General features: G+C 45.2%; 1 protein-coding gene, 1 long non-coding RNA gene and 1 pseudogene across 2 annotated transcripts; 1 reads left to right on the top strand and 2 right to left on the bottom strand.

The window, feature by feature from the left end:
• Positions 1-5,612: 5,612 nt before the first annotated feature.
• Positions 5,613-15,372, top strand: LOC125537975 (G-type lectin S-receptor-like serine/threonine-protein kinase B120; annotated as a pseudogene).
• LOC125539838 (uncharacterized) lies at positions 6,664-13,821 on the bottom strand. The gene is made up of 9 exons (XM_087545677.1): positions 13,344-13,821; positions 12,812-12,980; positions 10,845-11,137; positions 10,458-10,590; positions 10,118-10,201; positions 8,815-8,954; positions 8,591-8,734; positions 7,607-7,658; positions 6,664-7,086 (listed from the first exon to the last, which is right to left on the bottom strand). Exons 1-3 carry the CDS (start codon positions 13,819-13,821, stop codon positions 11,059-11,061), a joined length of 726 nt encoding a protein of 241 aa, XP_087401803.1. The 3' UTR covers positions 6,664-7,086; positions 7,607-7,658; positions 8,591-8,734; positions 8,815-8,954; positions 10,118-10,201; positions 10,458-10,590; positions 10,845-11,058.
• A 759-nt stretch (positions 15,373-16,131) lies between the features above and the next one.
• LOC125534187 (uncharacterized) lies at positions 16,132-20,819 on the bottom strand. Its single transcript, XR_007294415.2, has 3 exons — positions 20,558-20,819; positions 20,386-20,462; positions 16,132-18,229 (listed from the first exon to the last, which is right to left on the bottom strand). It is a non-coding gene; the product is annotated as an uncharacterized LOC125534187 (long non-coding RNA).
• Between the last annotated feature and the right edge of the window lie 3,649 nt (positions 20,820-24,468).

Genomic DNA, 24,468 nt, shown 5'->3' with positions numbered 1-24,468 from the left:
AAAGAATTTAAATGCAACAACAAATGTGATCAAGATCGCAACTAAGGTAACAATTGATCCAACAGCATAATGATACCAAGCCTCACTATGAATGGCATATTTTCTAATCTTTCTAATCTTCAAGAGCATTTTCTCCATCTTAATCTTGTGATCATCGATGACATCGGCAACATGCAACTCCAATTCCATCTTCTCCCCCTCAATTCTTTTCAATTTTTCTTTCAAATCCTCGTTTTCTCTTTCAACTAAATTTAACCTCTCGACAATAGGGTCGGTTGGAATTTCCGGTTCACATACCTCCTACATACAAATATCTATGTCAGCTTGATGGGCATAATTTATCAAAAACACGAAATGCAACAAATAGTTTTAAAAGAGAATATACCACATCCGAATCATAACCTGGACGAGGGCCGACAGGGACGGATATCAAAACCATGGCACTATGTATAACAGGCAACATACGGGTAACACAATTATACGAGTAACTATATATCCAAATCACACAAACATTAATTTTTATATAAAACATTCATGAACAAGAGGCTCACCACAAGGTGGTGCCGGCGACGGGACGGTGCGGGCGATCGACGGTGGTTACGACGGAGATTTAGAAGGCACTAAGTGAACCACACCTACATATGCAAACTAAGTGTTATTTTTGACCTCAAATTGCATATAAATCAAATACTAGCACATATATATAATTCCTCCCAAATTACTAAACTCACAAATCAATCACTATATAAAGCATTGCAAGAGCTAATCTAGCAATGAGAGATGAAAGGACAAAGTTGCTAACCTTTGTGATCATTTGAATGGATGGGGGCCTTCAAATCTTGACAAATTTTGGGCAAAATGTGTGATGAGCTTGAGAGGAAGAGGGGAAGAACAGAGAGGAGAGGGGAAAGGGGAAGAACAGAGCGAGCTCGGGTGGACGAAGGGTGTATGTAGGATGACCTTTAGTACCGGTTCGTGATACGACCCGGTACTAAAGGTGCTGGAGGGGCCCCGGACTGACAACATCCTGCCACCACTCACTTTAGTACCGGTTCGTGGCATGAACCGGTGCTAAAGGTTCGCCACGAACCGGTACTAATGAGAGCACTAATGTGCTTCACATTTGACCCTTTTTCTACTAGTGTTACGCTACTTTACTGCATCACCCTTTCCTCTTCAAGGGAAAACCAACACAATGCTCAAGAGGTAGTAGCGCCCATGCCAGCCGCTGCGGGTCGCGGCGTGGGTGCGCAGGGGCTGAGGCCTCCGCAGCCCGGGACTGTCGTGGTGGCGCCCCAGAAGCAGCAGCCGCCGGCGCGTGCGCTGCAGCCTCGGATTGCGCCGCCGCCTCACTTCGTCGCGCGGCCGCTGCAGAAACGGGATGGACCGGTGCAGACGTCGCACGCACCGCCGCCTCAAAATTCCGGGCTGCCGGCTGCGTCTTAGACTGGGCCACCTGAGCAAGTGGGCGATGGAGGCGCGGGACATGCTCGATTCCCAGCAAACCATGGTGGTAATGGACCGCCTCGGGGACAATGGGGTGATGATGGTTACAATGCTTATGGTGATGGCCATCATCGTGGCTCGTCGGCGGCGGGCGGCGGGCGTGGATATGCATGGTAGAGTGATGGAACAACAGAAAGACCTTTTCACGTCCCCTCGGGAGGCTTTATCGATGGGGGCATCTGGCCCAGATTACTGGTAGAGAGGTGGCTACCGAGGTTATCATGGTGGTCGTGGTGGTAGGAACCGTTACCGACAGCCTCCTCCACCCGTCGTTGTTGAGCCGACAGCCTCCTCGGAGGTGGTTGTTGCCGGACATACGTCGAAGTTGTCCGGTCAGGTTATGGACACGGTGATGGCGCTAGCTAATGCTGAGCTGCCTCAAATTGAGCCCATGGTGACGGGCTCTGTCGGTGCTGCTAACAAGTCAGACGGTGATAGAGCTTCCAAGTGGGCTCATAAAAAGGAGAAGATGTTGTGCTATCGTTGTGGTGAGAAGGGACATTTTATTGTTGAATGTGTGACCGAGATATGTGATACCTGCCTCAAGCCAGCGCATGATACGGGGAAGTGCCCGATACTGCGTGAACAGATGCCGAGTATTACCATTTATGGAGTTTACTGTGCCGAGTTGATGTTCTTTGAGTCTCCTAGTGCGAGGGAGATCCCAGAGGAGCCCCAGAGCACGGCCATGGGGGTTGTCAAAGTCACGAAAGGGGATGTGTCTGAGGCTCAAATTATGCAGAGGCTTAATTAGTTAGCTCCAGGTAACTTTCAGTGGGAGCATATCAGACTCGAGGCCAATATGTATAAGGTTGACTTCCCTACAGCAGAGGACTTGCAGTGACTTCTGAGTTTTGGGTTGTGCAGAGTGCCTGGCACAGAGTGCATCCTTGAGTTTCATGAGTGGAAGAAGATAGAGCCACAAGGAAAGCCTCTTACTCAGGTCTGGTTATGATTCTCGGGGGCTCCATCGAAGCCGCTGCAGGATGCTCGGATCGCTGCTAGCTTGGGGATACTGGTCGGGAAAACTGAGAGGGTGGATAAGGCCTTTACCCGAGCTAACAGGGTGGCCAGATTGCTGGTGAGTGTCCTGGATATTGAGTTCGTGCCAGACGTGGTTAAGTGGACATATAGGGGCCAGATATACAACCTTCAGATTGAGTTTGAGGACACCGATCTTTTCGCTGAGGCGCTGGCAGGGACTGATCTGGATATGCATGATAAGGATGATGGTTCGAGTAGTAAGGAGGCACGGATGGAGGATGTTGGGCGAGAGTTGTCCAACGGCCCGGGTTCCGCCTCACAGACGACCGGGAATGGGGCTGCACCATCATCTACGGTGCCTATGAACACTCTAAGATTTGGTTCGTTTGAGCCGGCTTCTGCTCCTCCCAGACTTTGGAGCGACCGGGTGGACTGTGATGATGTGCTAGAATGCACGCTCCCTCCCCTGGACTTTGCAGATGCAGATGGCTTCGTGGATGGCTGCTTGGATGTGTTTGTCACTGAGATGACTTCGGTCGAGGGGAGGATCATGGGCAGGAGGCCCCTCGTTCTCCTACTCCTCCTGTTGTTTCGTCACGGGTGAGGACTCCGATGATGCTGGGCACGGTAATGACTGTGTTGCAGATCGGTGATGGGACCGGTTTGGGAGGGCGGCCCGGGAAGGCGGCCTCGACCTCTACTTCTCTTGTGGCGGTCAGGGTGGCCGCTCCTGCGGCGTCCACGGGCTCCGGGAGCTGGCCGACGCCCGCTGAGCTGGAGGTGTTGGCCCAGGCGACGCCGGCCGTGGTGGCCGCGTCACCCTCCAGTCAGAGGGCCGGGTTGGGTGGGGAGCATGGGCAGGCGGCTTCCGCACTCACTTCCCTTCGCGCGTTTTTGGATGGGGTGCCCCTCGCTGTGTCCCCGGGCGCCGGGTGCCGGCTGACGACGCCGCAGGCGTTGGGTACCTCGCCGACGGCTCTTGGCGCTTCTCCGGATGGTGTAGCACGGCTATGCGTTGGGGATGGGGCTGGAGGCCTTACCTCAAACGGGACCACTCGGGAGGAGATCATCGCTTTTGGAGGGATTACGGATCCTGTATCTGAGGGGCGACGGATGAGCTGCCGCCTCCAGGATCAGTCGGATGTTGATGACATGCAGTAGAGGTGCGCCATGCGGGCAGCCAAGCTTCGTGACATTGAGGTCACTACTGGTATGTCGGTCAACACTTCCAATTCCATTCTGCATTTTTCCAATGATGAGATTATTCATAATGCAAATCAGTTAGGAGTTTCACTAGGTAGTAATGATAGTGAAATCTCTATGTCCGTTAATGATATCCTAGATCTTGAAGCGGAACGCGCTTTAGAACTGATTCGAAACTTAGCAGTGGTCAAACATATGAACAATTCTGACATAGATGCGTTGGGAGTCAGGGTGCTCAATAATTTTTGTGCGGATCTTGCCCCATCCCTTCCCGAGACAGAGGAGGATGATGGTTCTATATCCCTAAGGGACACTACCCCTATCGAGCCTCAGGCAGTTAGGTCCATGAAGCCCGGTTGTGAGGACCGAGTGGAGGATCAAAACAAGCCTAAACGCAAGTGGATGCGAAAGATTTATCCAGCTTTGGCGCTGCGTAGAAGTGCTAGGAACCGTACTACTATAAAAATTCATGATAAAATATGAGAGGAATCTTTTGGAATGGCAGAGGTCTGACAGACTTGGCTAAAAGAAGGTTTCTAGCGGATGCTTCTATCGAGCATAGGTTGGATTTTATCACCCTCTCTGAAACTGGAAGAGACAATTTCTCTCTCCAGTTTCTAAGTACTTTATCAGGAGGTGTCGATTTTGATTGGCATTGCCCACCTCCGAGAGGAAGATCAGGTGGGATCTTACTTGGGGTTAGATGCGAGTCGCTGGAAGTCCGAAGTGTGGTTATGGGAGATTTCGCTGTCAAGTTTCGGGTTAGATCAAAGGTCGATGGGTTTAATTGGGCACTGGTGGCGGTATATGGCGCCGCGCAGCCAGAACTCAAACTAGATTTTTTGGCGGATCTTGTCCGAATTTGCGGTTCTGAGCAGCTTCCAATCTTTGTTGGGGGCGAATTTAACATTATTAGAAGGAGAGAGGAAAAAACAATGATAACTTTGACGGCAGGTGGTCGTTTACGTTTAATACCATTATTGAAAGCTTGGATCTGAGAGAGATAGAGCTTTCGGGTAGAAATTTCACTTGGGCTAATACTTTGCCAAACCCGACGTTTGAAAAGATGGATCGAGTCCTCACGAGCGTTGAATGGGAGCAGAAATTTCCCATGGTAACAGTCCAAGCGTAAGAATCGCGCGCAATCTCCGACCACACCCCTTTGCTGGTTGACTCTGGTGAGGCAACACATGTGGGGAATAAAAATACCCTTTCTTTCGAATTGGCGTGGTTTGAAAGAGAAGGTTTCTTGGATCTAATAGCCAAGGGATGGGCTAAAGATGCAGGAGGGAGGACATTTGTTGAAAGATGGCAGAATAAGATAAGACACTTAAAGAAGTTTCTTACGTGGGTGGGCTAAGCATCTAGTGGGATTTATAAGGTTGAAAAGGATAGGCTCCTTACACTTATTCTGTCCCTAGATTTAAAAACCGAGTCCACAATTCTAGAGACCACGGAGCTACATGCTAAAGTAGACGCGCAGATGAGATTGAAAGAACTCCTGCGAGAGGAGGAATTGAAGTGGGCATTGCGAGCTAAGGTTCACAAAGTTGTCCAAGGTGATGCTAACACTCAATTCTTTCATATGATCCCCAATGGCAAGCACAGAAAGAAAAGAATCTTTCAGCTTGAGCAAGACGAGGGGACGATTTTAGGATAGGAAAACCTAAAATTATACATAACCAATTACTACAAGCAATTGTTTGGGCCTCTGGAGGATAATTTCGTATCCTTGGATGAGTCGAGGGTTGAGGATGTTCCTCAACTTGCTGCGGATGAGAATGATATTTTGACTGCCCCATTTTCGGAGAAAGAGGTGTTTGAAGCTATTTCACAGATGAAGAATAATAAAGCTCCAGGGCCGGATGGATTTCCGGCGGAGTTTTATAAAAAGTGCTGGCATATTATTAAAGGGGATTTGATACCGATGTTCCATGATTTATTCTCTGGACAGCTTCAGTTGTTTCATCTGAATTGTATGACATTATTCTCTTGGTGGACTATAAATCTGCAGTTGATGAGAAAAAGATAGCTAAACTGAAGATTGTACTCCGGTTTGTGGCATGTCTGTTGATATTCACATGCATATACCTTGGATGCAAGTCAAGAGGTAGAATAACTTCTCATTAACCCTTATCTCTCAAAAAGAAATATTAATCAAGGATTCATTTGAGACAATATTGATGAAACTATCATGTCAGGTAAAAGCAGCAGAAAAGTTCAAAACAAACATAAGCTAAAACACTTGAATGCTTCTGATGAACTTGGGAACGAAGATACAGAACTTCCGTCTGTTGGCTTTGAAGACATTCTCATTGCAACAAACTATTTCTCTGATCACATCATGCTTGGAAAAGGTGGTTTTGGAAAAGTGTACAAGGTAATGAACATTTTTAACTTCATTTCTGAAGAACAAATATTTTTGCCGTTCTCTTGTTAAACTGAAAAATGATGTGCTCGTGTAGGGAATGTTGGAAAATGGCAAGGAAATTGTTGTCAAAAGGCTTAGTATTGGATCTGGGAAAGGGGTTGGAGAGTTTAGGAATGAAGTAGTTCTAATTGCCAAATTGTAGCACAGAAACTTAGTTAGGCTTCTTGGTTACTGCATTCATGAAGACTAGATCGGCAGCGCGCCTTGGCGCGAGGGTGCCGGTCCTAACGATGTGGTCAAGCAAATATAATCATGGTTTAGCGTACGTATTCAAATAGGACAACAAAATAAAAGAAAGAAGAAACATTCACTTCTAATAAAAGACATCGAGTCACGTGACCACAAAAGGTAACCACTTCCATTAAGTTCAGTACTAAGAGCGCGAAAATGAGAGAGCAATGTCCTAATCTGAAACAAAGTTTGCAGCACATCCATATATAAGCAAGGCAGCTACATAGGATAAAGTTATACCAAAAACAACTTCACTGCAAAGGTAACATCTAAAAAAGGAGGTTAGTAAACACTTACTAATGATTCAATACTAAACATCAAGGTTCATCACACGATATTGGCAAATTTCATACCAAAGCATACTTGTTGTAACAAATATACTCAAAACAACTTCTCGGAGTATTAGTGCATTTCATAAAACAATGCTATGAAGGGGGGCATCCACGATACAACATACATGTTAGTCCTCAACTTTCATTTCTATCTATCTAAGTATATTGGAATTCCAAAGAGCGGTCTTTAGGGCGTCGTGCCCTGTCCAGCACCATGGTCCAGTGCTCAGATCCAAACCATAGAGCAGGTTACGGTGATCATGGTCCAGGTGGTGTCGAGTAGAAAAAACCACAATATATTACACGTGAAAGAACATGCCATTCTTGTACATAAGTGAACCCCTAACGAAGCAATGCCCTAGATCATCTTCACACACCTATGAGACTCCAGGTTGTAGCCTTAAAGATAAGTGTAGACAAACCATGTCAATAGTAATACATGGGATGCAAGAGTAGAGAACATTTACTGTACACAAAGCCACACCATTCTGTCATAGAAGTAGGGAGACAGAGCACTAAAACAAAGAAGAGTACAGTTTCCTTTCACCAACGGATGAACTTTGCAATTGACACTCAAAAGGGGATGAAAGCAATGGGAAATTTTCTTCTAAGACTGCCGCAAATCATTATGAATCATGGGCATGTGTCCTGCACACACACATGATGCATTTTTTATTATTACCATGCACTACTGCCTACTCTATATATCATTAAGAACAGGTCATTAATTCCTTTGTATGGTTGACACTAAGATAAAGTCACATGTTCAAATTCCATTAACCTAATAAGGCAGTAATTCAAACAGTCTGTCGAAGCCTTTCCAAAGAAGGCCCCTAAAAGATAATCAGCCAAACTATATGTACTGAACATAAGAACTTATTCCAGAGATATGTTAACAACACATTATGAAAGATTATACCTCCACAAAGCAAATCAGGGACGGCAAATCCACGAATGTCCATCCCCACTTCCTACAATTACGCAAAATAAAATCTAAGGTGAGAACATCACTGAATTCTAATTGAAAACTGAATTTTGCTCTGAACCATAGCATGCACTTGACAAAGTGAAATATAAAGAAATGGAGTTATTATATGAACCATAGCATGCACTTGAAAAAGAAAAAATGCGAACTGGAGCTAAACCTATATAATCATACAGTGGTATTTTCCTGAAAATTTAATCATAAAAAGAGAGAAAAGAAAAATCAGCGGATAAAAAGGCAATCAGCGTGCCGAATCACATCATTATATGAACAGGCACAAAGGTCAAACAGGAAGTCCAAGGAAGCCCGAGATGATGGTACCATATACATATTGTATACGAATATACCTTCATCGCCGGTGTATATTGGATCGCCACTCCGTGCCCCTTTAATGATGTTATTATATATCGGATGCTTAGTTGTTACTGCAGCTCTAGCATGAGCGAAAGCTCGTTAGTATTCTTATACTCATACGGCATTATATTTTTAACTGAACTAAGCATCCAACAGTGTGCGAACAACTAACCAGGGAGTCAATCAAAGTTATAGAACTAAAACTACACATGTACCCCAAAATCCAACTATCCATGTGAAATCGGAGAGAAGTAACCAACTGTTTTTTGTTGTCTTATATTTCTCATGACAGAGCCTGGGTGATTTTGTAATCAGTACAGTAACTGTAACCCACGTGCATATCAATGAGCATGATATGTGTCATGCACTATTTTGACAAACATGACAGAAAAAAATCCTTTACATCTACTGTTAACTTGATTCAGTTTCAAATGTAATGCTGGTTCATACATCCAGAGAAGCCTTGCTTATTAGCCAATTTAAGCCTTGCTTATTAGCCAATTTGAGAATCAGCCTCCTATAAGGCTATAAGTACCAATGAGGTAGGAAAAGAACAATATCTACCTTTTTATAAAACCAGAGAAGCAGTGGACCAGCGACTGGAGATGAAGAGCCCTCATGGTAGTTTATAAAACCAATGAGGCAGACTTTTCCACAATTATACAAGTTCGGATTAAGTCAAAGCCCTCCAGAATGGTAATGCACCAACTGCAGCACCATCAGTGTTAAGCATTTTAGTAAAATGATAAAAATAATCACATAAAAAGAAATGCCGGAAGCTTATATACCGGAGGCTCAGAAGGATAATTAGAGGTAAAATGTGCATCAAAGAAGAAGAGGCCATCATGGTAGGGTGTTCCCTTAGGGCCAATAATCGCAGCCCTAAGAAGATCCATTCTATCTTCAGCAACACAGGCAAAGATAGAAGCTACAAAAAAGAGTAGTTTTCGCAATTTATACTTCTAATTTGAGAAAATATACTGAGAAGGTGCAATAAAGAAGCCATATTTTGCTCAACTTCATAATATCAATCTGTTTGCTAGTGCTAAGTCAAATGAGAATTAGCTAAATCTCAGTAGACCAAACTTAGCTGCCGATTAGCCATAGGATTTAATTCTTTATCCAGATTAAAATTTCATTTATGTATCATCTTGGTGTTATTTCCCCCACCGTTGGATGAAAGATCCTAGGGCTCCCAGCGTTTACTGAGCAGTAGAAATCAAATATGCTATTTAAGCCTCACTATTTACTCAGTACAAGATACGCAAAACCGATACCAGACAAATCTAAGTATAAGTCTAGATCTAATAGATTTCAGAACTCACTCCAAAATCTTAAGATTTTACAGAGATAATAAGCGAAGAGCATAAATAGAATGCCTCCTTCCAGAGCAAGCTTTAAACTGACAGTTCTATACGTATCATAGGTACAGTGTGGATCCGTTTATGGCGTAGATTTTTTATTTGCCTCTGCCTATTATATCTTGCGAGACAGAGAAAAAAATGAGACGCCTAACAAATCAAGCAAGGCAACAAAGACGTATATTGAAACCTAGCACATGTACCCTGAAGGGAACCGCTAGCCAAACATATACTCATATATAGTGCTCTGTAAGCTCAAAAGTACTAATATTTCAGAGCAAACCATATACTTACGTCGCCACAAGCAAGCAAAAACAATCTTTGTCTGCATCTGAACTTCAGAAGCCAAATAATATAGAAAATAAACAATTCAAGGACTAAAATGAGGGTACTCTTTGATTCCTATTGTGGAGCGAGCGGTAGATTTCTTAGTCTGGTAATCTGATTTGGTAGTGCTTATACATCAAAAATTTGTTTATCAACAGAAAAACTATGTGATGCATTATTTACACACAAAAATATTTTTGTATAGGGTCGGAAATACATTTCAGCATCCAAAGCAATAAGAGAGAAATAATCTCAGTATAATTAGTACAGAGCAACAATATCTGAACTTCTTGTCAGTCAAAAGTAATAATATATGGAGATCATCTATCTTGCATGTGGTGCAACATTAAATTTAGCAGATCTCACAGACCAGACATGAATGTACTGAGTATAAAGGACATACCAGACCCATATATGAAGTAGAAAGGAAGACGCTTGAGTGACAAATGGGTTCGAGCTAGGCACATTTCAACTTTCTGTAGTTAAGCTGGAAAAACACCATAGTTGTTCACCATTTATCATCAATGGAAAGCAACCATATGCAATGCAGGAATCATAATCATATTTGTTCGTATCCATAAGACAAATACAAAGCAGGAAAATATCAAGGGAAAGCAACCGTATGAAATGCATATCACAAGACACGTGATTTCGGTCAAGTGGCTTTCAGGGGACCTCCATTGTGCAAAATGATAAGAATCGAGCTTGACATTTGAGAGAGAGGGAGAGAAGGAGAAATGGACCTGTAGATCATCAGCAGTATGATGTCCTTGATGGCGCCATCTGGTACATGGTGGTGGCGGCTTGCACTCTTCCTAGCCAATACCTCACCAGGTAAGGCAAGTCATCATGACCTTGTCCGGCTCCAGTGGCGACCTGCAAGCCAAGAAAATGGAAAGAGCAGAGGTCACACACACACAGGCTTTGTAACGGTTATTGATTAGAGTTATTTCTAATTAGGTGGCTTTGTAATGGTTATTGATTAGAGTTATTTCTAATTAGGAGGCTTTGTAACGGTTATTGATTAGAGTTATTTCTAATTAGGCAAAACACTGAACCAGTCTAGATTTTTTTTTCAAAACTGTACTTTTAGGAGGAAAAGGAAGATCACTCAACATAGTAAATACTACCTGGTGCTTCTGCCGAAGGAAGGAGGCACGCATGGCAAGCAGAAGCTCCATGGCCTGCTCCAATGGCAAGCAGCACGCGGTGTCAGCCCCGTTCAGAGCACAGGTCGAGCAGTAGTAGCAGCGACAATTTGATGGCCACCTTGATGCACTTCTCGCAGAGGACACGGTCACAACTCGTTGGTCCATCTTGTTCAGGGACACGGGGAGGTGAAGGTCAGCCCCTTTGGAGCAGCATTGGCAGTCCATCGACCACTCGCTCGTGATGTTCTGTTGTGAAGGTGGCGGTTCCATTTCTGTTCACCAAATACATGGAAAGATATTTATGCACTGCAGCACTTCAATAATGCATAGCAAATATATATCCAACCTCTACATTTTTTGTTACATAATGAGTGTAAAACCATTAAAAAAGAATAGCATGCAAGTAAAAGAGGGACAAATCAAGAGAAAGAATAATGCATGTATTGAGAATCATACATAATTACCACTGCAAAATCAGAAAAAAATGGTATACTAACTACTAATTATTGGAAGCAAAACAGAGTAGAGAGCAGAAATACATACAGCAGAAATCTGATAAGAATAATAAACTGGAAAACCTGACCAATCCGATCCTAACAGTACATTCAAGATCCTAAAACAAAAAGGATCACTGTCAGATTGTGCAGAAGTTTTCAAGTTTCTAGACGTATCGTATACACAAAGAGCATAACGTGAGTTTGTATGAAATATGAACATCCAAGAGAAAGTAAGAATTTTGAAAACATTAGGAACTTGTTCCAGCACGAAACAGCCGATGTATTATTATATTTTCTAGGTAACCAATGCGGAGCACGATATAAACCGGATAAAACAATACTCATAGTTCCCTTGGGCAGGATGGGAATGAATACCTTGGCCTGGACTGTAACCTGGTGGATTGACTGCCCCTTGGGCAGGCTGCAGCTTTCTTAATACAGTAACTGAGCATATGTGCAACCATGAACAGAACTGACAGCCTCTTGTCCAACTTATCAAAACAGGCAATATACAATTTCCTTTGACCCAAACAAAGAGGGAGATGATCTGTAGAACCTACTGATTGAGTAGTTAACATCAGTGTTTAATAGTAAGTGGATAAAGGGTGGCAGTAAAGTATATTTGTTTCTTGCGGAAAACAATACACTGAAATCCTAAATTTGAATCGCTCATTTGAATCTTGAATTTTTGTCCCTCGACCTTCAGCAGTACGCCAAAATTATAAATTTGTGAATTTATCGCATATGCGCTGTAGAAAACTATCTAATGAAAAATGGACATACCCAGAAAGGTAAAATGGAGGAAGAAACAATAGTCAAGAGAAGTACAATATGTGCATCTTCTGCTTGAAATTTCTCAGTCAGCACGACATCTTCTGATTTAAATCTAGCAGGTTCAGAACTACACTTTTTTTGTGACAGAATGCAAACTCCTAAAAATACCATTATGCACAAAATTTACATCCTAACATAGAGAGGGCACACATTTATGGTTGTTTGTAAGTCTTGTGGAGAGTAATCATGCTCAGACCTCATCGTCGTGTGAGCAAGACTGATGACTGCATATATGAGATTCTTGACATTGTATATGAGATTCTTGACATTGTAGGATTCCATGTAGTGATCAATAATCTAGAATATGGTCTGCCAAGACTCTAAATGAACTCCATACTGTCATATCTCTCGTATTGTATTGTAGAAGTATAAAGTAGATAGAGACACATTATCACTTCAAGACTAATCAGTTGCCATATATGAGACTGCATCAAGTGCAATTATAATAGTTCACGCTGCACAAGGCAATCACTTTGGAAACAGATCAGAAGATTCAGCATAATTAAACTGAACATTCTACACTATGCACACATAATACAAGCAATTTTGTACTGACAGTAAGTTCCAGTGACGAGAGCATCGCATAATATGGATATAGGGAGGGTTAGTTTATACCTGGTGGATCCACGAGAGGAAGTGAAGACATCATCGATGCCGGCGAACTGCAGCACCTTCTGGGGGACGCGGGCGGCCACGATTTCAGACCCCCAGGGGGCGGGCACCTGAGCTGCCGGCCAAATCCTTCCTCCGCCTGAAATTCCTCCACTTTGCTGCCGATTCCACGCTGCAAGAAGAAGAACCAGAAGTAGGGAGGAAAGAAACCTGGTCAGAACCAAATCCTGCGCAGAAAGAACAAGAAATCCATGGTGGGAAGCGAAGGAAACAGAGGAATGGAGCTAACCACGGGAACAGCGAAACGGATCCAACCATGGGAACATCCCCACGGCACCTAATTCTAATCAACAGAAAGGCAGCCACCAGCTAATTCTAACCAAAGCAAAGAGGATGGATTCGATTTGAGGGTTCTTCCACCAATCCATCTATCTATCTACAGATTGCCTCTCCTCCCCTGGATTTGATTCGGTTGGGTTCCTCTCCTCCCCGAGCGGAGGGGAGAGGATAAGGGGGAAGAAGGGGAGGCACGCACCGTACTGGCGATGGGACGGTATGGGGCTGGCCGTTCTTGTTCCCCCAGTAGCCCGCCTGACGGGCACGATGGAGAGCTTGGCGAGGATGATGGCGCCGCGGATGGCCGTGGCTGCCTCCTTGGCGCACTTGACGCCGAGGCCGACGTGGCCGTTGAGCAGCAGGGACGGACGGAGACGGCGTGGAAGGGCAGCCCCGGCGGACGCGCCCCCGCGGCGAGGTGGTGGGTTGGTGCGGGGACGTGCGTGGCAGCCGTGGACGGGGAGGATGGCCAGTGGGGAGCGGCGGCTGGGGTTGGCCGGGGCGAGTCGCGACGGAGGGAAGAGGCCGGCGGCGACACGCGAGTGCGGGAGCGACGCGGCTAGGGTTTCACCACAGGCGTGCCCCCTTTTATACCCCCGGAAAGCGAAATGACGAGAATGCCCTTGGCGGGGCACTGAAATTACACGTGGTGGCATGAACGAGAGGTAACTATTCATTCCTATAGTGCCAGCCCCAGATCCGACGGCCCAGCTCTTCCATGCGCTCGATCGGACGACCCAAAACTCATCAAGCAAACGCATCCGACGGCCGAGAGTTGCTGAGCTCTGAGGAGCCTTGTAGGAACATCCTTCTCTTATCTCTTGATGAGAAATTACTCATCTACGAATACTTACATAACAAGAGTTTGGATGCCTTCCTTTTTGGTATGTTCTGACTTATGTACGTAAAGAATAATTTTACATTAACTACGGCGAGGGTTTTACTATGGCTCAGAATACATCTCATTTTGCATGGATTTTGGAAGATGCTACAAAAAAATCTGTGCTTGATTGGTTGACCCGGTTCATGGTCATTAAAGGGATAGCAAGAGGCCTTCTTTATCTCCACCAAGATTCAAGATTAACAATAATTCATCGAGATCTCAAGGCAAGCAACATCTTGTTGGATGCAAAAATGACTCCAAAAATATCTGATTTTGGCATGGCAAGGATCTTTGGAGGAAACGAGCAACAAGCAAATGGGGACATAGTAAGTAATATTTATGCACCAGCTATGCTCAGTGTGGTATTCCCTTAAAGTATAGCTAATATATTTTCCTTCGAATTGTTCAAATAGTGGTTACATGTCTCCTGAATATGCGATGGAAGGTTACTTTTCCCTCAAGTCTGACACCTACAGCTTTGGGGTTCTTCTGTTGGAGATTGTAAGCGGGTTAAGGATTAACTCATCCCATCTCATAATGGACTTTCCAAACCTTATATCTTACGTAAGTATTACTAAAGCGTTCTAATTTCCAGCGGTTTAAGTACTCATAGTATCTTGACCAGAAATTGATTTCATTGATTCAGGCATGGAGCTTATGGGTTGACGGAAATGCAAGGGAATTGGTGGACTCGTCGGTTATAGAGAGATGTCCACTTGATGAAGTTTTACGATGTGTTCACATAGGACTCTTGTGCGTTCAAGACCATCCAAATGCTAGGCCACTCATGTCATCCATTGTGTTCATGCTAGAGAATGAAACAGCTCCGCTTCCTATCCCAGAGAAACATGTATATTTTACGTTACGGAATCATGAAGTTGAAGACCGGAGAAAATACATGGGAAGATCCGAGACTCAGAATGAAATGACCATCACAACACTGGAGGGACGTTAAATGTTTATTAGTTACGTTGTTCCTTGTTCGTAATTAAACTGCTAAAAAACCAGCGGTTGAGCAATTCCTATCAATTCATGTTTGCATACACGCAATAAGTGTACTGTCGAATAGATTGTTGTCAACATGCAGGTCGTATTTGTAAATACAGTCTCCTTGCTCCATGCACTTAATCAGTTTCTGCATTTGTTTTCACCTGGCCAAGTGAAGGAAGCTGCCTGGTCATGTCTGGGTTACAAACTTTTATGAGGTTTTAGAAAAAAGGAGGCTTTAAAGATAAATGTCCTAGAACATAAGTATGGTATGGGCTGAAGCAGTAAATAGAAACATGAAAGAAAACAAGGCAGTAATGCTCAGGCAATGGTGCGTCCTTCCTCCTTCATAGGGGTCTCCACAGCTGCAAAATGTTGATAATTTTGTATATGCAATCAGCTGGGATGCTTGATGAACAATCCCTCAATTAAAGCTTTGCTCCTAACATTCCGAAGGGTTTAGGGTTTAGGGTTTAGGATGTTGATAATTATGTCATGCACATAGACGATGCCACGCGTCACGAAGAACCTTCCTGATAGCCCTTATCATCGCTGCATCTCCATCAGTAATTACGAACTTGAGTTTTTTTTGACAGAGAGCTTTCAAGAACGTCTGAAGCAGCCAAACAAACATATGTACCTTCAGTCTCATCTAAAACAATGGTGCAACCAAATACCGTAGTGCGACAGTGGTTGTTTAGACCCATAAAAGGGATGAACGGCGTTCCATACATGTTCATCTTGTACGTACTGTCAAAGACGGTCGCATCACTGTAGTCAAGATAATCCCGACATGAGTGTGAATCACACTAGAACAGGTTTTTGAGCCCGCCTTCAACGTCAACAGTATGCTCAAAGAAAAAATATGGATCCTTTGTAGTCATCATTATTCCTATGGTAGTGTCAGGATCACCCCGTGCAAGCAGTTTCATCTTCTCTATAGCACATATTATACAACTCCTCTGAAACCATGCCTTAGCATACGACCCATACCTGTTGATGAAGTTGTCAAAACTAATGTGTTTTCTGATCCCAGCTTCTGTCATAGCTAAGATCTCTGTTCTGTGAAATTCTTTGATCTTATTATGAGACAAGAGAAGCGGGACTTCTTCCGGTCTTGCAAGAACGTGGCTGTGATCATCGACGAAACTGCTCACATACTAGAGTTCATGCTTTTTATCAAGCTTCACTGTTAAATGGGCTTCACAGAAGCATCGACTATTCAGTCTAAGCCTGTGGGTTTGGCCTTCCATGGTACAAATTTTGGCTTGTCATTTTCCTGCCTGGAACAGAGATACCTCCTCTCGCCGATACTTCCCGCGGGTCCTTTTCCATGTTTCAGCAAGTCCCTCCTGATGTTGAACCCTCCTTCTGCGTGCATGCGCTTCTGGGTGTGGTTGGGAGATGTCAACAGGCTTGCCACCCGAGGTGTCTTGCAGCTGGAGGAACCGGTAGAGCAGCTTGCGCACTTGTTCCATTGTTCGAAGCTAGGTGTCGAGGCCAAGCCGATGAGAAGATCGGGCCCCTTGAAGATGCTTGAGTACAAAGTTCTGCTTCACCTTGACAGGGTGATTGACTTCTGTTAGGCACCTGTGTCTTGTCCGACGAGCGGCAGAAGCGAGCAGAGCAACAACAACGGCATCCCGTCAGAATCGCGTTCTGAGGAGGGGCCACGAGAATGGCGTTACCAGTGGACTTTGGGACTAGAGCACGGGGCATCTCCACCGACGCCACCAAGAGCAAGTGCGCATTCTCAGCTTGGCCCTAGGCGAGATGGAGATGGCGGGTCTGGAGGTGGTGGTCACCACCTCGGCGGTGGGGATCATGGCCAGAGCTCTGGTGGCGGTAGGCCATCCAGGCGGGATGGCGGCTGCCGATTCGGAGGTGGAGGTCACAGCGGTGATCGCTATGAAAGCTACGGCGGCAGCCAGCATGATGGGTCTGCTTGGCAAGGGTTCTCGGTGGGGATGCTCGCTTGTTCGCTAGCTGTTGCGGCGGGGCCTGTAGAAGGTGGGTTGCATGCGCTGGTCACCAACGATCAACCAAGAAGTGGAAGCTCGTCAGATGCTTTCGGAAGACCCAACTCCTGTTGCTTGCCCCATCAATGATACTGATTTGCAGCGAGCGCTGGAGGCTGGCTAGTACACACAGCGGGAGGTAGTGGTGCAGCGCCAGATGATAGAGACCGATGTGTTTTCTAGGATGGAGAACCTTGGTGGTCCCAAGGATTCGATCATGTCTCTCCTGGAGATGGATCCTGACGAAGCACACACGGAAGAACCGGGTTCTAGGCCTTCTAGTCCAATCCCAGTCGTTTCGCCTGATTGGGCCGAGACCATCCCTCTGGCCCATGTATGCCCTGACATGGACGTGCCCACTCCTGGGCTTGTGGTTGGTGCCGATTTGGGTGCGCCAGATCCTATCGCCGACTTCCTCTGCGAGCTAGCTTCCCCCACCCATCTGTCGTTCGTGCTTGCACATGTAAGGTTTTTGTGACTATCAACGCTTGCACACTTTGCCTTTTGATAACATCCCCACTTAATCTCCATTATGTAAAAGCTTGTTTTGAGAATCATCCCATGGGCGTTAGTGGCACCCTTGGTTTGTTAATACATTTGTTATGAGCAACAAAGATTATTCCCAAGTCCTATGATTTATGTGACTAGTAGGCTAAGGTTGGTCATAGTGGGAGAGTAACTTAGCTATATGTGGCAAGTGGTTAATGAGGAGAAAGGTGTTTGCCGTAACATAACGCAATCCAAGGCAAAATGACTCTACATCTAAATAAATGAAGACTTGCATGATACCACACATATTTTACTACCCATTATGAAGGTAGTAACATATACTATTCCCAAGTCCTATGACTAGCCAAAGATTACTACTCCCTCCCATCCTTGTACTAAATCAACGACAACTAATATGGACCAGAGGGAGTATTAAACTTGCACCTGTGACACATTTATTTGTGGCCAGTGGGTATGTAGAAGGGGTTGTCAATATCAAGCACATAGGTCATAGCTAAACCCTGGCTAATTTACTTACCATGGCAATAATAATAGCAAACAATACTTTATGCATGAAAAATAATAATAAAGTGTGTATGCAAATATGGGTCCACCATGATCAAAGTAGGTTGCTTGCCTTGCTTAGCAAAATCTTCAATGCTTCTGGTCACTACTCGAATCCCTTGAATCTTCCTGAAAATAACATTTCTACATGCGAGAAAAATAAAAATTAGCACAAAATCGATAAACAGTACATGCAAAGGGCTCTAATTTACAAAAGTAGTATCTTTGGAAAGAGGGAAATTTAGATGAATTTACGAAAAAGAATGAAATGATTTGTAGTTGCAGTTGTATAAATATGATTTTTGCAAGTTTCTTGGATTTCAGATCAGAAAAAGTGAAATGGGCTAGAACGGGCCTGCCCGATTAAACATAACTACACCAAGGGGGTCGACAAAACAAATATGCCTTAATTTACACACTGAAGCGGTACACACTAATTTCAAACTTTCAGTAGGGCCCACTTGTCGACAAGAGAGAAAAGGGAGACGAGGGCCCACTTGTCGACAAGAGAGAAAAGGGAGAGGATGACAGGTGAGAGCCAGTTGCGGTGTAGATTTGGTGAGAAACTAGAGACACTAGCTTTTTACTTGGGTTGGATTTGATTCGTGGTGCTCCATACGGACAACAGCACCAACCATGTCAATCGTTTATTTTGCTGGAATCTATGTGATCATTTGATTTAGTTGTTTAATAAGCGAAAGCTGCCAATGGTTTGTTTCAATGTTTTTATGATGGGTTTAGCAAGTTCATTGTGTGTGCGATGGATTTAGCTCGATGTGTGCAGCCGGTTTGCTCACAGGCAAAGTGTTCGATAAATTGCGTGAATCAAATGTCAATTATAGGGAATTAAAGTTTAAGGCATCTACTAGCTGAGGAAAAGTTTAATCCTTAAAAAAATTGACTTTTGGGGATAGGGTATCAGCTAGAGATTCTCTAAGAAACAACCAAGAATCTATAACCAGAAATCATATTATTCCAATCCTAAACTTATACGTACATCCAAACAACCAAGAAACTAATATAACAAGTTTGTGATGCAAACATCCTTATATATCAAAAATTATTCTCCTCTTCTGTAAAAAAAATTATCCCCACTCTTGACAATTCAGTTGAGACAAGACGGGCATATCTCTCGGGTGATGAGCTTACTGACACTCATAAATTCTTTCTAGTTCAGTATGTCAGAACTGAGCTAATCAGTTATTATACCAAAGCCATATATGCTACCACTATTATTGGACAGAACGTGCAAGCACGGTGCACTAGTCAGATCTTGTCAGGTAAGCTATCTTTACCATCTAACCATAACGAATACTCAGTAGTTAGCCACAGCCACGGACAGCGCCATCAGCCTCCCGTGCACACACACAAACACAAAGCAAAGCTCGACGCTTTCACTCGCTGCACATGCACAAACACAAAGCAAAGCTCGATGCTTTCACTCACTGCACTATACTGGGGACAGGTGCAGTTTCTTCACTAATAGAGAAATAATGCATATGGTTCAGACTTTTTCAAACAACAAAATTGCAACATCATATTCTCATTCCTAACCTTCGAGTGCAAAACATCAAGTCTGCTCTGGCAGGAGCAGGACTAGGATCACCCATAGCCACGATTTAATTTTGTCAGGTTTTTCACTCCTTGCACTATGATGAACGCAGGCAGAAGTTTTTCACTGGAGAAGCATTGTACAGGTTTCAAACTTCCTTAGACAAGTTTGCCTGAATGCAAACGCATCATGTCTGCTCGACTAGGATTACTCACAGCTACAATCAAGATTGTGCACGAGTGTCAAACACAAGTGTCCGCAACATCAGAAGATTATATTTTAACATATCAAACATTGCAATGCCAGCAATTTCATGGTCCAGGCCAAGCATCGAGGAAACTTGTTTTTGCTAAAGAAGAGATTTTTTTTTGACAACCTGTTCCATAACCTGCCTAATTAGCTCCAATCTGTCTCAACTAATCACAAGAAAAAAATTGCAAACGAACTATGTTGCACGCATACTTGATACGTATCGGATACGCAGTACGGGGATACGCCTGATACGCCAATTTTCTAAAAACATGGATACAGGGATACGTTTATATATAGATATTACATATATTAATTATTACAAATATGAAGAAAAAATTTAAGGAGCTTCTAGGTCAAAGCATGCCTCAGTACAATTACCTCTTTCTTTTCTTGCACTTAGTCCACTTCCACTAATTGGCAGTGAATCTACTTAGGATTTGGCAGGAGTGCGGATGAGGGGGGGGGGGGGGGGGGGGGGGGGAGGGGCTGAGCTTACTTCTTGGCGTAGTGGAGCAGGGTAGAGTTAGACGAGCTTCTTCACCTCAAGCGACTACGCGAGACGTTCCTGACCACCTGCGCCTCAAGCACAGTAGCACACACGCAATTCAGTCGCCCAAATCCGCGGCGTGAGATGAGATGAAACGAGACGAGGGGAACGCTAGCCGGACCTGCCGGGAGACGTGGTCAGCGTAGACGCCATGCGCGATGCTTGAGCGCGTCGACTTATCGCCGTCGAAGCGGGGAGTCGAGGAGCGCCAGGACGGCGACGGCATCCGGGTCGTCGTACAGGTGCCCATCCCCGCGCCGCTCGCCCGCATCCCGAACATCCCCCACCCTAATCTAGGCGTACGTGCCCCGGCTATCCAAGGCGGCGGCGGCGAGGCTGGGGCTGAGCGCCGCGGATCTCGGCAGCCGTCGCGTTTCGCCCGGTATAAGAGAGACAAGGTACACATGGAGCGGCCCGCATACGTTTTTGGTTTTTTGAGCGGGCCGCATACGTGTCCGTGAGAGGGACTGGGCCGTATTTTCTGTGGGTAGGGTCCACATACCGCGAGACACCTCCTCTGTTTATGTAGTTTGGGCTGGGTGACAGAGAGAAACGTGACAGGCCGAAAGCCGAACTTTCACCGGTGGAAGTTGATGCGCGGTGCCGCCGTCTCGACTGCTGACCCGCCGCCGCCGGCGCTTCCTGCTCGTGATGCCAGCTAAGTAGAGCATCTCCAGCCGTTGTGCCTTTCAGGGACATTTTTTGTGCCGGATCAAGATCTGTCGGCGCTAATTTAGCTCTTGGGGAGGGATTGTTCCCAGTAGTTGAGCCCCAGCCACGCCTCCGTGTACGCGCAGGAGGTGAGCGGCATCGCGAAGGCCGCGGCAACCGAAGAGGCGGACGACGAGCCCGCCATCCGCTGCCGGTCGCTGTGCGCTAGGTCGGGAAGGGACGCCGGCGCGGCGAGGCGGAGCAGGGAGAACCGCGTCGAGTCGCTCGCGCCTGCCAGGAACGCGGCGGGCATCGCGACAAGCAGCAGGGTCAGGCGGCGACCCGCCATTGCCGACGGCGCGACAGATTCTTGGTTTCGTATATCCGCCCCCGCCACCGCCTCATCTCGCCCGCCGATTGCCGCAGCATGGCCCGACTGTCGCCCTCTCCGCATGTGTCGCGCCCGCTGGCCGGCTCCTCTGCTCCGTCATCGCGCCGGGTCCGGCTCGCTACGTCGTCCAGCCGGCCTCCCGCACGCCCGCGGACCCGGCAGGCTCCTGCCCCGTGCGCGGCAGCCGGCTGCTTCGCCCACGCGCCGGCTCCGCGGCCTGCCATCCTGGCACCTTCAACCACCCTCCTGCCGATGATACGTCCATTTTGCATCATACTTTTATATCGATATTTATTACATTATAGGCTGTTATTACACATTATGTCACAATACTTATGCACATTCTCTCTTATTTTACAAGGTTTACATAAAGAGGAAGAATGCCGACAGCTGGGATTCTGGGCTGGAAAATGAGCAAATATTATAGACCTATTCTGCACAGCTCCAAAAGTCCTGAAACTTCACAGAAAACGTTTTCAGAATATATAAAAAATACTCAGCGGAAGAGATTCACCAGGGGGCCACACCCTGCCCACGAGGGTGGGGGACGCGCCCTACCCCCCTGGGCACGCCCCCCTACCTCGTGGGCCCCCTGGTGGCCCTCCGGTGGCCATCTTCTGCTATATGAAGTCTTTCGGTGGGAAAAAATAAGAAGCCATCTTCTCGGACGAAACTCCGCCGCCACGAGGCGGAACCTTGGCGGATCCAATCTAGGGCTCCCGCAGAGCTGTTCTGCCGAGGAAACTTCCCTCCCGGAGGGGGAAATCATCGCCATCGTCATCACCAACGCTCCTCTCATCGGGAGAGGTTAATCTCCATCAACATCTTCATCAGCACCATCTCCTCTCAAAGCCCTAGCTCATATCTTGTATCCAATTCTTGTCTCCAAGTCCGGGATTGGTGCTAGTAGGTTGCTAGTAGTTTTAATTACTCCTTGTAGTTGATGCTAGTTGGTTTATCTGGTGGAAGATCATATGTTCAGATCCTATATGCATATTAATACCCCTCTGATTATGAACATGTTTATGCTTTGTGAGTAGTTACGTTTGTTCCTGAGGACATGGGAGAAGTCTTGCTATCAGTAGTCATGTGAATTTGGTATTCGTTCGATATTTTGATGAGATGTATGTTGTCATCCCTCTAGCGGTGTCATGTGAACGTCGACAACATGACACTTCACCATTATTTGGGCCTAGAGGAAGGCATTGGGAAGTAATAAGTAGATGATGAGTTGCTAGAGTGACAGAAGCTTAAACCCTAGTTTATGCGTTGCTTCGTAAGGGGCTGATTTGGATCCATATGTTTCATGCTATGGTTAGGTTTACCTTAATACTTTTGTTGTAGTTGCGGATGCTTGCAATAGAGGTTAATCATAAGTGGGATGCTTGTCCAAGTAAGAACAGTACCCAAGCACCGGTCCACCCACATACCAAATTATCAAAGTACCGAACGCAAATCATATGAGCGTGATGAAAACTAGCTTGATGATATTCCCATGTGTCCTCGGGAGCGCCTTTCTCTATATAAGAGTTTGTCCAGGCTTGTCCTTTGCTACAAAAAGGATTGGGCCACCTCACTGCACTTTATTTACTTTTGTTACTTGTTGCTCGTTACAAATTATCCTATCACAAAACTATCTGTTACCACTTATTTCAGTACTTGCAGAGAATACCTTACTGGAAACCGCTTATCATTTCCTTCTGCTCCTCGTTGGGTTCGACACTCTTACTTATCGAAAGGACTACAATAGATCCCCTATACTTGTGGGTCATCAAGACTTTTTTCTGGCGCCGTTACCGGGGAGTGAAGCGCCTTTGGTAGGTGGAATTTGGTAAGGAAAAATTTATATAGTGTGCTGAAATTTACTGTCACTTGTTACTATGGAAAGTAATCCTCTGAAGGGCTTGTTCGGGGTATCTTCACACCGACCAGTAGAGCAAAGAGTTGCTCCTCAACCTACTGAACCTACTGAAAATGAAAATGTCTGCTTTGAAATTCCTTCAGGTATGATAGAAAAACTGCTAGATAATCCCTTTTTAGGAGATGGAACAAAACATCCTAATGAGCATCTAATATATGTGGATGAAGTTTGTGGATTATTTAAGCTTGCAGGTGTACCCGGAGATGTTGTTAAGAAGAAGGTCTTCCCTTTATCTTTGAAGGGAGATGCATCGACATGGTATAGGCTATGTGATGATATGGGGTCTTGGAATTGGAAACGATTGAAATTGGAATTTCATCAGAAGTTTTTGTTGGAAATATGCCCTAGAGGCAATAATAAAAGCATTATTATTATATTTCTTTGTTCATGATAATTGTCTTTATTCATGCTATAACTGTATTATCCGGAAATCGTAATACACGTGTGAATACATAGACCATAATATGTCCCTGGTAAGCCTCTAGTTGACTAGCTCGTTGATCAACAGATAGTCATGATTTCCTGGCTATGGACATTGGATGTCATTGATAACGGGATCACATCATTAGGAGAATGATGTGATGGACAAGACCCAATCCTAAGCATAGCACAAAGATCGTGTAGTTCGTTTGCTAGAGCTTTTCCAATGTCAAGTATCTTTTCCTTTGACCATGAGATCGTGTAACTCCCGGATACCGTAGGAGTGCTTTGGGTGTATCAAACGTCACAACGTAACTGGGTGACTATAAAGGTGCATTACAGGTATCTCCGAAAGTGTCTGTTGGGTTGACACGGATCGAGACTGGGATTTGTCACTCCATATAACGGAGAGGTATCACTGGGCCCACTCGGTAATGCATCATCATTATGAGCTCAAGGTGACCAAGTGGTTGATCACGGGATCATGCGTTACGGTATGAGTAAAGTGACTTGCCGGTAACGAGATTGAACAAGGTATTGGGATACCGACGATCGAGTCTCGGGCAAGTAACATACCGATTGACAAAGGGAATTGTATACGGGGTTGATTAATCCTCGACATCGTGGTTCATCCGATGAGATCATCGTG

The sequence above is a fragment of the Triticum urartu genome, chromosome 2A, assembly GCF_056163025.1.
Source record: "Triticum urartu cultivar PI428250 chromosome 2A, HENAU_Tu73, whole genome shotgun sequence".
Taxonomy (NCBI): Eukaryota; Viridiplantae; Streptophyta; class Magnoliopsida; order Poales; family Poaceae; genus Triticum; species Triticum urartu.
Note: the sequence above shows the minus strand (reverse complement) of the source record. Positions and strands in the feature narration are given on the sequence as shown.